Genomic DNA, 16685 nt, shown 5'->3' on the forward strand with positions numbered 1-16685 from the left:
TTCTCATATTTGAAATGTTGAAATAACGCCCAGCACCGATGTTTGGATTGACACGCTGTTGCATCAACTGCGTACATGAATCAGATTGACAGACAACCAATCAGCATCAGGCACGGGGAAGTGACGTCGTTTCATGTGTGCAAATCATTGGTGGCCAGGGTGCTGGACGCCCATCTGGTGGGAAAAGGCTCAAGAATCAGCTTGTTCCAGCGACGCTGCTCAGCCAATTGCAGGGACCCACGACGGGAAAGAGTTATGGCTTATAAATAAAAAAGACGCATCAACCAGCATCATTTCATCCTGCAGAGGATAGAGAGAAGACAGAAGGAGACATTTAAGGTAAGAACGCCTTCAGAGCAAACTCGTGTGCATGGAGTAAAAACACTTTCAAATAAAAATTCAAGTTTAATTTTGTGTATATTAGTCGATATTTGCGCATAACTGGAAATGTGTGAACTAGTAAGTGAGTTATCAAAGAATCAAGTGCACTTTTACAGTCATGACCTTTTTTTCCTTTTTATGAAAGATTTTTTTTTTGATTTGTGAAAGTTCAAGAAAGTTTTAATAAAATTATTTATTCAGTTTTGTGAGCTTGTGGACCACCTTAGAGCTGATCCAGTAAAAAAAAAAAGAAGTCAAAATGTAAACTGCTAAAACCTGACTTAAATATTATATTATCAGATTTTTTAAATGCCGTTTACTATTCAAACCTTAATTGATTTTTGACAAGTGAAAAATTGAACAAATCTGGCTCAGTTTTAGGCTTTTTCTTCAAAATTAGGAATGGTCAATTTTAAGAATATGTCATACAATTTAAAACTACATTTATTTTAACTAACTTCATGAAGATTCTTTTTCACACAATCAAAAACATGTTTCACAAACTACAAACTGGGTTTTAATGATTTTTAGTTTGGATTATTTGAGTTGTTTATTGTTTATTTAATTTTAGCCAAAACAGCACTAAGCGTTACCCACACTCCATAAGTCCCCTTTTAGCAGCCATCAAAAACCTGTGTTTGATTTGTGCAAAGAACACTAATACTATTGAAGTATAGTTTATATGAAATAATAATGTGCCATTTTGATGAACACTTATGAGACATGGGGTCACATTTCACTGGAGAAAAAGCATCTAAGGCATTTAAAACACTATAAATTAGGGTTGCAGCAAAATGAAAAAGCTTGTCCAAAATCAAAAATGAGGAAACCTAGGGCGAAAACCAAAAAAACATTTTGGCTGTCACATTTTTGACACTGTTGGTCTTTTAAAATTCAGTCCTTAAAATTGAGATGTTACATGCTTTCTGCTTCCAGTCTGCCATGTGCAATGACAGAAGCATATTGACCCTTTGCACCAACGTCACCTAATCACTTGGGTCCACCATGCTGGACGGCAAAAGCATGTAAACAGTGAGCGACACGAGTACTAAACAAAGGGGAAAGTAGAGCCTGAAATAGTTTTTGCGATCAAAACAAAACTCCTCCAGCATTCCTTCAACTAGTTCATGCCCAGTTCAGTTATCAGAATAAGTAGTGCATGTAGCCGGGTCTTACCAACGTTAGCTTACGTTCTCTCTGCAGCTGTTCACCGATGTAAACATGTTGCTGACTTTGCCTAAATTCACCCCGCTGGATTTATAACACTATGTTATAAACAGCGTTTCACTTTACTCCAAAGCTGATTGTTAAAAAGTCCCTTTAGATCCCTTTAGATGGTGGTGTTACCGGGTTCAGCTGCTGCTCTCACACCAGAATGAGAAGATCTCTGAACAGTGATGCTCATATAAATAAATAAATAAATAAATAAATAACGTAATTTTAACACACGTAATCATACATCTGAGCTTTAATGTTGTTAATAATTATCTCACTTTACACTACAGTGGACGGCGCGCATCATCCGGGGTGAAATACCCATCCATCAGGATTATCAATAACTTGTATAAACACCACCTTTATCCCTGTCCCTGTCTTCCTCGTGAAATAAATGAACGTTAATCTTACCCGGTAAAAACATGTTCTCTGCAAATCTGAGGGCTGCTAGTCCACTTGACGCAGCAGTTCATCTCCGTCCTCAGTCCCCATCAAAGTTATTAAAAAAACAAAACTAGTTGAGTTTACATCCTTGTCTGTTAGTGCAGCCAACAACGCAGCAAGCTAAACCCATTTTACTATCAAATCAACTAAATAAAAGCGATAAAAGGCTACAAACTGGCTTGTTTTGACTAGCTTCACTGGAGTTTCAACGGGTGTAAATGATCTTTTTGCCGTCCGTCATGGCGAAGGGGGCAGTCACATGAGTGGCGTGACGTCACGTGCAAAGGGTCAGTTAATAGCTGCATGAGCAAGGGGACACACATTGATTCAGATTGTTTTCAAGCATCCGATTTGCTTTTATTTTGCAGTTTTTCTCATATTCACGCCTATCAAAAAGAGAAGATGACGCTGTTGTGGATGATTATGATTGTGGTCGGCACCGTGTTTGCCAATGATGACGGCGAGAAGGAGAATGTGGGGACTGTGATTGGTATTGACCTGGGAACCACCTACTCATGGTAATGAATTAAATAAATGCAGTTTTTTGAAGTTTCAGAGGACATTTGCAATGCCCCTATTGCATTCAAATAGGAGGTTATGGTAGTCTAAAATGTTTTTTACTTTCAGTGTTGGAGTCTTCAAGAATGGCCGTGTTGAGATCATTGCCAATGACCAGGGAAACCGCATCACTCCATCCTACGTAGCCTTCACCAGTGATGGTGAACGTCTGATTGGTGATGCTGCTAAGAATCAGCTGACCTCTAACCCCGAGAACACAGTTTTTGATGCCAAGAGACTGATTGGCCGGACTTGGGGCGACTCTTCTGTTCAGCAGGACATCAAGTACCTGCCCTTCAAGGTGAGTGTCTGTTGATGGTGGCTACAGTAAATGTCACAGTTGTGTTAATTTTAGTTTATGTGATGAGTTTGCACCTTTTCTAATTTAAATTTTCTTTTTAGGTTCTTGAAAAGAAGAGCAAACCCCATATCCAGGTTGACATTGGCGGTGGCCAGATGAAAACTTTTGCCCCTGAGGAGATCTCTGCCATGGTCCTCACCAAGATGAAGGAGACCGCTGAGGCTTACTTGGGCAAGAAGGTAAAAACAAAAGTAAAATAATAAGCAAATCAAAGGAAATATGGTTTCAGATATTTGACCCTTATTTTCTAATAAGGTCACACATGCTGTGGTCACCGTTCCTGCCTACTTCAATGATGCTCAGCGTCAGGCCACAAAGGATGCTGGAACCATTGCTGGTTTGAACGTCATGAGAATCATCAACGAGCCGTAAGTTACAAACAAGACGTAAAATCTTTGGACATTAATGTTGTCCTCTTTTAAAAGTATAATGTTTGTTTGTTTGTTGTTTTTTAATCCAGAACTGCTGCTGCCATTGCTTATGGCCTGGACAAGAGGGATGGCGAGAAGAACATCCTTGTTTTTGATCTGGGTGGTGGCACCTTCGACGTCTCCCTCTTGACCATTGATAACGGTGTCTTTGAAGTGGTTGCTACCAATGGTGACACCCATCTGGGAGGTGAGGATTTCGACCAGCGTGTCATGGAGCACTTCATCAAGCTGTACAAGAAGAAGACTGGCAAAGATGTGCGCAAAGACAATCGTGCTGTGCAGAAGCTGCGTCGTGAGGTTGAGAAGGCCAAGAGGGCCCTTTCTGCCCAGCATCAGGCTCGTATTGAGATCGAGTCCTTCTTTGAGGGTGAGGACTTCTCTGAGACCCTGACTCGTGCCAAGTTTGAAGAGCTGAACATGGTAAGTTTACAGTTTGACAAATTTCCATTATTGACCTGTGGCTCCCCTGCCCTACTTGGTTATTGTTGCTAACATGGACAAACCGTTTCAGATAACTGCATGTTTACAATGAGAGTGGTCTGTGCTGCAACAATTCACCAAGACCCTTGACAACCTTCAGAGATTAATATTATCGAGAAGCCATCCTAAATATTATCGAGAAGCCATCCTAAAGGTCACATCGTGCCATTGAGGGCAGTGTGCATAATGATGTTGCACACATCATTATGCACACTGCAAAATAAAATAATGATGTTTTCCCTCTAGTTTCAATAAACTATTTCCAATCTTTTTTTAGAAGAGAAATGTAATTGAATACCACCAGTGTTGATGTGTGCTGTTAAATTCATTGATCATCCATTAACAACAATAAACTGCTAGGTGGCTAGCTTAAAGTTCATTACCCTTAGGCTTTATGTAATTGATAGTAACCTATGTGAATTGATTGCTAAAATTATAAAAGACCAACTTATTACCTTAGAACCAACTTAGACATTTGTGTTTACAGTTTTCACATTGAGTTGACTGGTCTGTCTCACAGCTTTAACCAATGGACATATTTGATCCACTGACAAATAGTAACTGAATCTTGTTTTAATGTTTTGCAAGCATCTGTATTAACTTTTATTTTATTTTTATTAGGACCTGTTCCGTGCCACAATGAAGCCTGTCCAGAAAGTGTTGGAAGATTCTGACATGAAGAAGTCTGATATTGATGAGATTGTACTGGTTGGCGGCTCTACTCGTATCCCAAAAATCCAGCAGCTGGTGAAGGAGTTCTTCAATGGCAAAGAACCCTCTAGGGGCATCAATCCTGATGAGGCTGTGGCGTATGGTGCTGCTGTGCAGGCTGGAGTGCTTTCTGGAGAGGAGGACACTGGTAAGTAGCATTGCTAAGCTGAGCACGCTTGATTAAACTGGCAAATGATGTGTTGACTAATATCATTTCTCTATTTCAGATAACCTGGTTCTTCTGGATGTTTGCCCCCTGACTCTTGGTATTGAGACTGTTGGAGGAGTAATGACCAAACTAATCCCTAGGAATACTGTGGTACCAACCAAGAAATCTCAGATCTTCTCTACAGCCTCAGATAACCAACCAACTGTTACCATTAAAGTTTATGAAGGTAAGAATTAGTTTTTTTTTTTTTACTCTAAAGTTAAAATCCACCTCCCTAAAAATGTGTTTGTGCAGAAATAGAAATGTAGCAGAAGGCTAATTATTAATTCTGTTTTAGGTGAGCGTCCTCTGACAAAAGACAATCACCTGCTGGGCACCTTTGACCTGACCGGCATCCCCCCTGCCCCCCGTGGAGTTCCTCAAATTGAAGTGACCTTTGAGATTGACGTGAACGGTATTCTGCGCGTCACAGCTGAAGACAAGGGAACGGGCAACAAGAACAAAATCACAATCACTAATGACCAGAACCGCCTGACACCTGAGGACATTGAGCGCATGGTGAATGATGCTGAACATTTTGCTGATGAAGACAAGAAGCTGAAGGAGAGGATCGATGCCCGCAACGAGTTGGAGAGCTATGCCTACTCTTTGAAGAACCAGATCGGTGACAAGGAGAAGCTTGGTGGAAAACTGTCAGATGAGGACAAGGAAGCCATTGAAAAGGCAGTAGAGGAGAAGATCGAATGGATGGAGTCTCATCAAGATGCTGATCTGGAAGAATTCCAGGCTAAGAAGAAGGAGTTGGAGGAGGTGGTTCAGCCCATCATCAGCAAGCTGTATGGCAGTGCAGGTGGACCTCCACCTGAGGGCGCTGAAGGCGAGCAAGATAAGGACGAGTTGTAGGCAGGCTTGAAGTCTTCAGTCGCCCCTTGCCCCTTCAGAGGGATCTGTGTACATAATGAACAGATTGATGGGACTCTAGTGAGCAGAGTGGCAGGGAAGGGGTGATGAGAACAAGCAATCATACTGACTTTTGTGACAGACTTAAAAATGATCGGTGTGGCAAGTGTTTGCTTTGCTGAAAGGCAGAGATTCGTCAGCCCAGATGTGGCTTGTTGCTGCTGTTCTCAGGCAGTCCTGGTGGGTGGGGGGGGGGGGGGGTGGTTAGGCAGGTATCTGTGGGTACATAAACTAGGGTGTCTGTGGGACAAAGGTCGTTCATGGGAGAAGATGAGTTATTTATTGAGAAGTCATTGTGCTTCTGGAAAGACACTGAAATAAATGTTTGATACAAACTGTTAGTTTGCCCGTCTCCTGCTGCTTTCATTAGTTTTATTGCATTTTATAGAATCATTTTTTTCCCTAAAAATTTCTAAAACTTTCCAGATAAATCCAAACTTTCCCCTCAAAAGCAAAAATGTTTCATGATTGTTCTAGAAGCAACTATGCTGCTGCTGTTCTCAGGCAGTCCTGATGGGGTTTGGGAGGGATGGGGGTGGGGTGGTTATGCAGGTATCTGAGGTTACATCAACTAGAGTGTCTGTGGGACAAAGGTCGTTGTTATTTATTGAGACAAGTCATTGTGGTTCTGGAAAGACACTGAAATAAATGTGTGATACAAACTGTTAGTTTGGCCGTCTCCTGCTGCTTTCATTTAGTTTTAATGCATTTTATAGAATCATTTTTTTTCTCCTAAAATTTCTAAAACTTTCCAGATAAATCCCAACTTTCCCCTGAAAAGCAAAAATGTTTCATGATTGTTCTAGAAGCAACTATGCATCTGGAAATAAATCAGGATGGGGAAAAAGGTAGCTATCACTGAATAAATTGCCCATATATAAAAGCTAAATTAATCTTTTTTATTTCAATATCGTAGACATTTTTTTCTAATATTCTAAGATGGGTAGATTGGTCTCATGAAAGTATTATAATTATTTATTGTCCATTTAGTCTTAAGAGTAAAATTTTTTCTTACCATACATAATTTGACTGGATAAAATAATTAAACAGACAAATATAATTCTAATCATTTGTGCACTCAAACTTGAGTTCTTTTTCTGATTGTACTGAAAGTTGCATCTGACTTGTTTTGTTGCACATAACCTGCTTATCTTGTCAAATGAATGCATTATAATCAGAGGTATAAGTGTACATTTGAGACTCATCAGATTCACTGTGAGCAAAGAGTTGAAGGGGAAATGAGGAACACACAGCAAGCTGCTATTTGGAGACAACTGTTAGAGGTCAACATAACACGAAAGGATGTTGTTGAAAGCGGCATGGAAAAATAGAAGATCTGGTTTGATCTATATATATATACATATATATATAATCTTTGCAAAACCCAATAAACATCACTGTACTATAAAACTAACATAATACCACAATTAATGAAAAAAAGGCTCTGTCAGAAACTTGAAATTAAGATTAAAATTAATCCATAAACTTGACTAGATAAGCTAACTTTCGTGGTTTGGACTGATTATGTTCTTAGATCTAAAAAGTGTCACAAAAACATCAAAAATATCAATGAATCGCTGTGCTAGTTTTATGTGATTTCATATATCAGAGCTTTAAAATTCAGAAAATACTTTTTTTTTTACTTTGAAAAACTGGATCAAACTCCAGTTGACATTGATGCATCTACATAAAGCTAACAAATTTTTAGTTAGTGATTTTTTTTGGACAATGAAATAGAAATTTTCTGGTGTCAGCTTTTTAAATCTGTCTATTTTGATTGTGTTTTCAACAACCAAATCTTAATCTTAAATGTGCTTAATTCTGTCTTTTAAGCCCTATGAAACAAGTAACCAATGGAAAACACAATTATGGTTATCTAGATAAAAACATAATTAATCATGAATTTCCATTATGTAATTTTTCATAAAATAAATTAATTTATTTTGTGGCTTAGAACTGGGACTTCCTGTCTCCCATAAGTTTTCTCTCGTATGGAAAAAATGCAAATACTGACATTTTCTGTACATTTACTGACCAGTCCTACCACATTTATAAAAGTAAAATAGATACAATTTATCTTACTAAAATTTTCTAGAACTTTCCAGAGACATCCTCAATCTTCCACTCAACACAAACATGTTTAATGAATGTTCTAGAAGTCAGTATGCATCTGGAAATCTGTAACAATGGCTTATAGATAGCTAGAAGCTATATCAATTTTGATTGTGGCAAAATCTTCAATTAAAGAGATGTCTTTTAAACATTTAAATATTACTCCTAGTATATAAGTTGATTGTCCTCATAAGAGTAGTAGAAAAACTTAATTCTACCACTTGCTTAGCTTTTTATTAGGTATAGCAAAGTGTCTTTTTAATATGAAAATCTTGAAAGTGAAAAAGATTATACAGACGTGTGATTCCAATCATTTGTTTACTCAACCTTGAGTTCTTTCTCCTTCTGATGGTATAGAATGTTGTATCAGTGGTTTGTTTTGGTACACTTAACCTGTTAATCTGGTCCAGTTAGTGCTAAATAATTAAAAATGAGTGATTAAAGTGGTGGCTGGAGAGGGTTATACTAAAGAATGACAACTAAAGTTGATTTTCAAATCATGTATGTTTGTGCTACAAATCTATACATTCTCTGAAGAAACGTTGGATTTTAATCAATCTTCTGTTTTAACTATAGCGTTTAGTCAGTCATAAGCAGGGTTTTGCGATGTGTCATACTCAATGAGTCATCTATATCACTCATAATTCTACCACGATGTCCATACAAATCTTTGTACTCATATGGTATCTTGTGTACTTAATTTCTGTAAATAGAAGGGTATTATCAAACCAATTGTTACGCAAACTTTCAAATGTGTGAAATGTTAAAACGAAACGCCAAGCACCGGCTTTTAGATTGACACGCTATGAGCAAACTGCAAGAAGAAGCTTCCTGACGGTCAGCCAATCAGCAACGAGCACAGTGGGCCCTAGATGGTGACGTCATCTCAAACTGATGTGTGCAAATCAGCTGCGGCCAGCGTGCTGAAGGGAACCAATCAGCGCGTTCCAACAAACGGCGGGTCGACCAATCGCAGCGCTCCACGACAGGGAAACCGCTGTGGCATATAAATGGGGAGAAGACTGCACATGCACTATCATTTCACACGTTAAAGATTCCGGAGAAGGTCGAAGAAGACGTCGTTCGTTTAGAGAGGCGTGTGCTCGCTCGTTCATTGTAAAAGGCTTTAAAAGTCCGCAAATACCTTCTCAAGGTATGTATAAGTAATATTTTGGATTTGTAAATTCAACCATGTATCATTAAATGTTTTCTGTAGCATTGTTTGCTATTTTAAAACACCCTTTTCTAAGTTTGTATTAATGCATCGGCTACCATATTACTAGCATTACCAGTTTTTCTTCAAATCCAGTCGTAATAATGTAGTTCTTACACGCAAGCTGGGTGCACTTTTGATTCTTAGAATTTGTGACACTTGGCTAACTTTAAAACCTAACAACTGTTTAGGAATATTTGGACCAAAGATTTGCACTTTACTCAACTCTTAATTGTGTAGATTACTAATTAAAATTAGAGCTTAGTTATCTTTGTGGCGACGGTTAAGCTTCCTGTCTTCCACGAGCAATGACATAAGCACACTGTTAGCTGCACGAGGAAGAGAACACCGAGCCCTGATCATCCATTCGGATGGTTTTCAACATGATTTTTTTTTATTTTATTTTGCAGGTTGTTCTTTACGTCTATCAAAACGCAAATATGAAGCTTTTGTGGGTGGTTATGGTTGTAGTCGGCACCGTGTTTGCCGATGACGACGACAAGAAGGATAATGTGGGGACTGTGGTTGGAATTGACCTGGGGACCACCTACTCATGGTAAGCAATACCATAGCTGCGGATTTTTGTATTTCAGAGGACATTTTAACAATTTATATTGCATTTAAAGAAGCACTTTAAGTAATCTTAAACATTTGTTTCTATATTCAGTGTTGGAGTCTTCAAGAATGGCCGTGTTGAGATCATTGCCAATGACCAGGGAAACCGCATCACTCCATCCTACGTGGCCTTCACCAGTGAGGGTGAACGTCTGATTGGTGATGCTGCTAAGAATCAGCTGACCTCTAACCCCGAGAACACAGTTTTTGATGCCAAGAGACTGATTGGCCGGACTTGGGGCGACTCTTCTGTTCAGCAGGACATCAAGTACCTGCCCTTCAAGGTGAGTGTCTGTTGATGGTGGCTACAGTAAATGTCACAGTTGTGTTAATTTTTGTTTATGTGATGAGTTTGCACCTTTTCTAATTTAATTTTTCTTTTTAGGTTCTTGAAAAGAAGAGCAAACCCCATATCCAGGTTGACATTGGCGGTGGCCAGATGAAAACTTTTGCCCCTGAGGAGATCTCTGCCATGGTCCTCACCAAGATGAAGGAGACCGCTGAGGCTTACTTGGGCAAGAAGGTAAAAACAAAAGTAAAATAATAAGCAAATCAAAGGAAATATGGTTTCAGATATTTTACCCTTATTTAAATTTTCTAATAAGGTCACACATGCTGTGGTCACCGTTCCTGCCTACTTCAATGATGCTCAGCGTCAGGCCACAAAGGATGCTGGAACCATTGCTGGTTTGAACGTCATGAGAATCATCAACGAGCCGTAAGTTACAAACAAGACGTAAAATCTTTGGACATTAATGTTGTCCTCTTTTAAAAGTATAATGTTTGTTTGTTTGTTGTTTTTTAATCCAGAACTGCTGCTGCCATTGCTTATGGCCTGGACAAGAGGGATGGCGAGAAGAACATCCTTGTTTTTGATCTGGGTGGTGGCACCTTCGACGTCTCCCTCTTGACCATTGATAACGGTGTCTTTGAAGTGGTTGCTACCAATGGTGACACCCATCTGGGAGGTGAGGATTTCGACCAGCGTGTCATGGAGCACTTCATCAAGCTGTACAAGAAGAAGACTGGCAAAGATGTGCGCAAAGACAATCGTGCTGTGCAGAAGCTGCGTCGTGAGGTTGAGAAGGCCAAGAGGGCCCTTTCTGCCCAGCATCAGGCTCGTATTGAGATCGAGTCCTTCTTTGAGGGTGAGGACTTCTCTGAGACCCTGACTCGTGCCAAGTTTGAAGAGCTGAACATGGTGAGTTTACAGTTTGACAAATTTCCATTATTGAATCTGGTTTAGTTGTTTTGCAAGCATCTGTATTAACTTTTATTTTATCTTTATTAGGACCTGTTCCGTGCCACAATGAAGCCTGTTCAGAAAGTGTTGGAAGATTCTGACCTGAAGAAGTCTGATATTGATGAGATTGTACTGGTTGGCGGCTCTACTCGTATCCCAAAAATCCAGCAGCTGGTGAAGGAGTTCTTCAATGGCAAAGAACCCTCTAGGGGCATCAATCCTGATGAGGCTGTGGCGTATGGTGCTGCTGTGCAGGCTGGAGTGCTTTCTGGAGAGGAGGACACTGGTAAGTAGCATTGATAAGCTGAGCACGCTTGATTAAACTGGCAAGTGATGTGTTGACTAATGTCATTTCTCTCTTTTAGGTGAAGTGGTTCTTCTGGATGTTTGCCCCCTGACTCTTGGTATTGAGACTGTTGGAGGAGTAATGACCAAACTAATCCCTAGGAATACTGTGGTACCAACCAAGAAATCTCAGATCTTCTCTACAGCCTCAGATAACCAACCAACTGTTACCATTAAAGTTTATGAAGGTAAGAATGAGTTTTTTTTTTTTACTCTAAAGTGAAAATCCACCTCCCCAAAACAGTGTTTGTGCAGAAATAGAAATGTAGCTGAAGGCTAATTAACTCTGTTTTAGGTGAGCGTCCTCTGACAAAAGACAATCACCTGCTGGGCACCTTTGACCTGACCGGCATCCCCCCTGCCCCCCGTGGAGTTCCTCAAATTGAAGTGACCTTTGAGATTGACGTGAACGGTATTCTGCGCGTCACAGCTGAAGACAAGGGAACGGGCAACAAGAACAAAATCACAATCACTAATGACCAGAACCGCCTGACACCTGAGGACATTGAGCGCATGGTGAATGATGCTGAACGTTTTGCTGATGAAGACAAGAAGCTGAAGGAGAGGATCGATGCCCGCAACGAGTTGGAGAGCTATGCCTACTCTTTGAAGAACCAGATCGGTGACAAGGAGAAGCTTGGTGGAAAACTGTCAGATGAGGACAAGGAAGCCATTGAAAAGGCAGTAGAGGAGAAGATCGAATGGATGGAGTCTCATCAAGATGCTGATCTGGAAGAATTCCAGGCTAAGAAGAAGGAGTTGGAGGAGGTGGTTCAGCCCATCATCAGCAAGCTGTATGGCAGTGCAGGTGGACCTCCACCTGAGGGCGCTGAAGGCGAGCAAGATAAGGACGAGTTGTAGGCAGGCTTGAAGTCTTCAGTCGCCCCTTGCCCCTTCAGAGGGATCTGTGTACATAATGAACAGATTGATGGGACTCTAGTGAGCAGAGTGGCAGGGAAGGGGTGATGAGAACAAGCAATCATACTGACTTTTGTGACAGACTTAAAAATGATCGGTGTGGCAAGTGTTCGCTTTGCTGAAAGGCAGAGATTCGTCAGCCCAGATGTGGCTTGTTGCTGCTGTTCTCAGGCAGTCCTGGTGGGGTTTGGGAGGGATGGGTGGGGGGGTGGTTAGGCAGATATCTGAGGATACAACTAGGGTGTCTGTGGGACAAAGGTCGTTCACGGGAGAAGAGTTATTTATTGAGAAGTCATTGTGCTTCTGGAAAGACACTGAAATAAATGTTTGATACAAACTGTTAGTTTGCCCGTCTCCTGCTGCTTTCATTAGTTTTATTGCATTTTTCCACAGGTTAAATTATAACCACCTTAAATGGGCAAATTCTGCCTTCAGTGTTTTGAGAAAATTGAAATGAAACAAAGATCACTTTATTTCACAACAGTTACAACACAATCATTATGTATGACTCCCTGAGTGTCCATCCCTCCAAATACAAACACCAGATGTGATGTTTCTTTGGAGGCCAGACTTGTGGCATGACTTCCATCTCCACTCCCTTCAAACGGCTGCCATGGCAACAGACACATAGAGTGGTCCAGACGGTTCGATGGCATGTCTCCTTCAAACTTCATTAGGCTCCATGTATGTCTATCTGCAGACATTTAATATAAAGATAAAATACTAATTTATTAATACAGTGGAAAGTTAAAGTGAGGGAGAAATGTGTACCTGTGCGAAATCTATACATGGAGTTGATTGCCCCATCCAAAGTCATCCCTCCAAATACATAGATGTTGGTACCCAGTACCACAGCTGAGTGGGCTGCTACTCCAGGTGGGATGTCTCCTTTGGTCTGCACTTTCTCCCACTTCATGTTCCCTTCAAACAGATATTTACATATCTTAAGGCTGTCCAGTTACCCAGCACTACATCTTGACTATTGATAAATAATTACTTGTGTCCAAAGAGTACATATCATTGTGGAACTTCTCTCCAGCCATCCCTCCATGGATGTAGATCTTGAAGCCCACTGCAACAATAATGTGACCATGTCTGGCTGCTGGTGCCCTGCCCTGAGTCTCTGGCTGGGACCAAGTAGAAGACACTGGAACACATTTGCACATAAAAGAAAAGCAAATATTAACATGTTAAGATCAAAACAATGGCATTAGAGAAAAACTATTGAAAAGCAACTTTTAAAATAAAATCAAATATGCTTAAAGTGAGTTATTGAGTTACGTGGGAATACACCTACACCTCTGCATGAGTAGTTTTAACAGCTTTTCTTTCCTGACACTGTAATCCGTATGTCATGCTACAGATTTTACTTCTTTCCAAGTTTAGAGCAGCTACATTAACAAATATATGAACTAAATATTTTTCTGGTGAAAAAATTGACCTGCTTTAATTTGAGCACCAGAAGTAAAAGGCTCAGCGACGTTTCTTATGCACGCTCCTTTGTTGCTCATTAAACCCTATTATAAAGTTTTTAAAATCTCTTAACAGTTTGTTTATTAAAACCTCTTTTAGAAATGACTGAAAATTTACATGTAAGCACTTTCATTTTGAGTGTCCTCCCAGTAACTGTCAAAAAAATAAATACACACTAAACAGTAAGAGCCCTCAATTTAGTAATAGGACAGCTAATCAACCCAAAGTATTAAAAACTTATGAAAGGTTAGAATTTTATGACTATGTTATTCACTTGTAGTCAAGATCTTTTCAGATTATTGATCCCCTGGGGAAAATTACTGCTATGCATTTAACCCACACCTGAGCGGCATTGCGCTGCCATTTCATTTGTATGATACCCAGTTATTAATGGAATTAATGTTAAGCACTGGCTCTTGAAAAACAAGTTTATTACACACCTGTATCAAAAACATGGAGTTTGGTGTCTGACACAGGTGCATCACCTGCTTCTCCCCCAGAAAAGACAAACAATTTGTCTCCTATGGAGGCTGTAGTAGTGTGGTACGTCCTGGGACTCGGGGGTTCTCCTTTTGCTGCTACATGCTTCCAGCGAGGCTCACTATCTGGGGCAAGATCAATTCATATGAAGATATGGGCAAATTACTTCATAGACAATAAAAGGCACACAAAAAAGTCAGGTCATGGTTTGTTTATATGTGAAAAGTACATATCCAAAGATTATAAGGGGAAGAGAAGGTGGAAATTACCAGTTAACTGAATTGTCTGGATACAATTGCGATTGCCTGTCCTCTGTGCCCCACCAAACACCCAGAGGTTTTGCAGGAAGCTGTCTGGCACAAAGCTGCAGTGTTCATATCGTGCCTCCAAACCTTCCCAGTCAGAAGTGTCCCACTCATGATTATCTGGTAAAAAACAAACAAACATCAAAACACATAAACAAGCAAAGAGACTTGTGTTACCAGTTAGAGCTAACAGTGACTGACCAGGTAATGAGCTTGTGTGTGTGTGATTATAATCACATACATTTTAACGGACAATTAGAGAATAAAACATATAGTGCTGAGAATTGTGGTAATTTTTTTTACCCATATTTATGATGTGTACATTTGAGAAACTGCCACGGGGATCAGCTCCACCAATGATGAGGATTCTTCCCTTTCCTCCATCTTCAGAAGGAATAAACATGCAGGTATGCCCCACACTAACACCTGGAGCACTTCCTCTGGGTACTAAAGCATACCTGTTACCAACAAAACGTTTTAATAAATACTAAACTATAATTTTAACACAACCCCCACAACTAACACAAGTGTTAATATACCCACCAAATGTTCTCTTTAGGCTTGTCAACTGGATCAAGAACTGGAAGAACCTCCATGGCAGTCAGGAAGATGCAGATAAATCCACCAAGCGTTACTGTTTGCTCATGTCGGTCTTGTTCCCGATGAAAAGACACAACTATTACCCACAAAACGTTTAACGTCGCATAAATGAGTCCACGTTTAGCTCTTACGTAAAATGTAGCATGAAGAATGAAGCAACACAAAGCCTTAGACATTTTAATGGCTTTATTTCAATGGCTAAGCAAACTGACAGTAAAAAAGCAGTAAAATATAATTTAATTCAGACAGACCAACGGAGTAGAGACATCTCAATCAGTACACGTCATAAATGAACAGTTTTGTTACTAGCGTGTGATGCTCTTACTTACATGTTCGTCCAGACAAAAAGCGAACAAACGACTCGTTTGTCTTCTTTAGCCCCGCTCTTATTTTCTGCGTTTGTTATATTAAAGCAACGACTGGCAATTTACTGGAAAGCGTAAATATTCAACCCCAAATCAGAAATTAGCTTAACCAAACGTTGTATATGTACGTAACATTTTACGTACGATACGTGAACGACACAAGTTTTTGACGTATATGTCATAGCTTCTTGTGCGCATGCTCAGGAAATTATTTAGCCTGATTTATCCGGCTGCGTGAAATAGCGTGCCTTTCTTTCATTTTTAGTAGAAAACTGTGTAAAAAAAGTATCGAATAAGGTACTTTCATGTTTTTATTCAACAAAAAACACCCCTCCTCAAGCGAAATGGTAAGCATTTGGTTCAGTCGTTATTTTATACTGTTATTAACAACAATTTAAAATGTTAACTTCTAAGTCGGAAAATAGCTTCACATAAGTTTAAAACATATAAAACATAGTTTATTTTAACGAGTTGTTACACCTTTTAGTGCACATTGTAAGGCTTGTATTTATTATTAAAAATTACAGCATTAAAGTTTAATGAAATTTAGATTTTTGCCTTAGTGAACGTATTTTAAGGTTGTCTGATTGATTGTCAGGTTTTATAATTGGGGATATTTTCACTTTGTTTTTCTGGAGTTCTTCTCGCTCCCAGAATACACTTGTATTTTATATGTACGGTAATTAACACACCAGTTTTCATTTAGATTTGTTTCTCTTTAGTTCACTATCTGACTATAAGCCCAGTAAGAAAATTTGGTCTCAACCAATGTAAAACAATATTGATTCATTTTTCAGTTTTATCATTTTACTATTAAAATAATTAAATCCCTTATGCTTTTTCTCAGCTATCGCGATAGGTATAAATTGCAACGTGTAGCTATTGCAGTTTATAGTGGTACCACTAGAGGATGGTATTGTACTACAGAAAAATGAGTTAACGTTTAGAAATCAGAAGAAAGGTTAATTCGGTATCACAGAATTTGAATGTGACCCATGGTAAATAGGAATTGCAAGGATCTGGCTCTCATATGAGTTGTAGTGTTTATTTTATCCTTTATTAACACTTCAACATATTTCTAGATTTTCTATTCAGGCTTTTTTACCTCGCATTCTGAGGTGATCTCACTACTGTGAGTATCTTGCTGTGTATTTTATGCACTGTCTGGATTGATGTGGATGTTGGAGGCAAAGTATTCAACACAACACATGAACTGTCTTGTTTTTGCTGCCCCCCTAAACACACACACACACACACATACACACACACACACACACACACACACACACACACCACCACCACCACC

The 16685-nt window shown here is 39.6% G+C and overlaps 3 protein-coding genes across 4 annotated transcripts; 2 read left to right on the forward strand and 1 right to left on the reverse strand.

Moving 5' to 3' along the window:
• The first annotated feature begins 213 nt into the window (after positions 1 to 213).
• On the forward strand, positions 214 to 5884 carry LOC129152288 (endoplasmic reticulum chaperone BiP-like). Its single transcript, XM_054744382.2, has 9 exons — positions 214 to 339; positions 2409 to 2558; positions 2668 to 2899; positions 3001 to 3138; positions 3215 to 3327; positions 3420 to 3810; positions 4492 to 4729; positions 4809 to 4976; positions 5088 to 5884. The coding sequence occupies exons 2-9, from the start codon at positions 2443 to 2445 to the stop codon at positions 5651 to 5653; spliced, it is 1962 nt and encodes a 653-aa protein (XP_054600357.2). The 5' UTR covers positions 214 to 339; positions 2409 to 2442; the 3' UTR covers positions 5654 to 5884.
• Positions 5885 to 8825: 2941 nt separating this feature from the next.
• Positions 8826 to 12499, forward strand: LOC107374516 (heat shock protein 5). The gene is made up of 9 exons (XM_015942673.3): positions 8826 to 8975; positions 9446 to 9591; positions 9703 to 9934; positions 10036 to 10173; positions 10256 to 10368; positions 10461 to 10851; positions 10942 to 11179; positions 11259 to 11426; positions 11534 to 12499. Exons 2-9 carry the CDS (start codon positions 9476 to 9478, stop codon positions 12097 to 12099), a joined length of 1962 nt encoding a protein of 653 aa, XP_015798159.2. The 5' UTR covers positions 8826 to 8975; positions 9446 to 9475; the 3' UTR covers positions 12100 to 12499.
• rabepk (Rab9 effector protein with kelch motifs) lies at positions 12497 to 16438 on the reverse strand. 2 transcript variants are annotated; one of them, XM_015942684.3, is made up of 8 exons: positions 15344 to 16438; positions 14958 to 15066; positions 14718 to 14872; positions 14379 to 14534; positions 14070 to 14234; positions 13154 to 13303; positions 12928 to 13077; positions 12497 to 12850 (listed from the first exon to the last, which is right to left on the reverse strand). In XM_015942684.3, exons 2-8 carry the CDS (start codon positions 15008 to 15010, stop codon positions 12627 to 12629), a joined length of 1053 nt encoding a protein of 350 aa, XP_015798170.1. In that variant the 5' UTR covers positions 15011 to 15066; positions 15344 to 16438; the 3' UTR covers positions 12497 to 12626. The 2 variants fall into 2 exon arrangements, with proteins under 2 accessions (XP_015798170.1, XP_015798177.1); XM_015942691.3 differs by having other exon boundaries at positions 14958 to 15090.
• Positions 16439 to 16685: the final 247 nt, after the last annotated feature.

This window comes from Nothobranchius furzeri, chromosome 6 (assembly GCF_043380555.1).
Source record: "Nothobranchius furzeri strain GRZ-AD chromosome 6, NfurGRZ-RIMD1, whole genome shotgun sequence".
Lineage (NCBI taxonomy): Eukaryota > Metazoa > Chordata > Actinopteri > Cyprinodontiformes > Nothobranchiidae > Nothobranchius > Nothobranchius furzeri.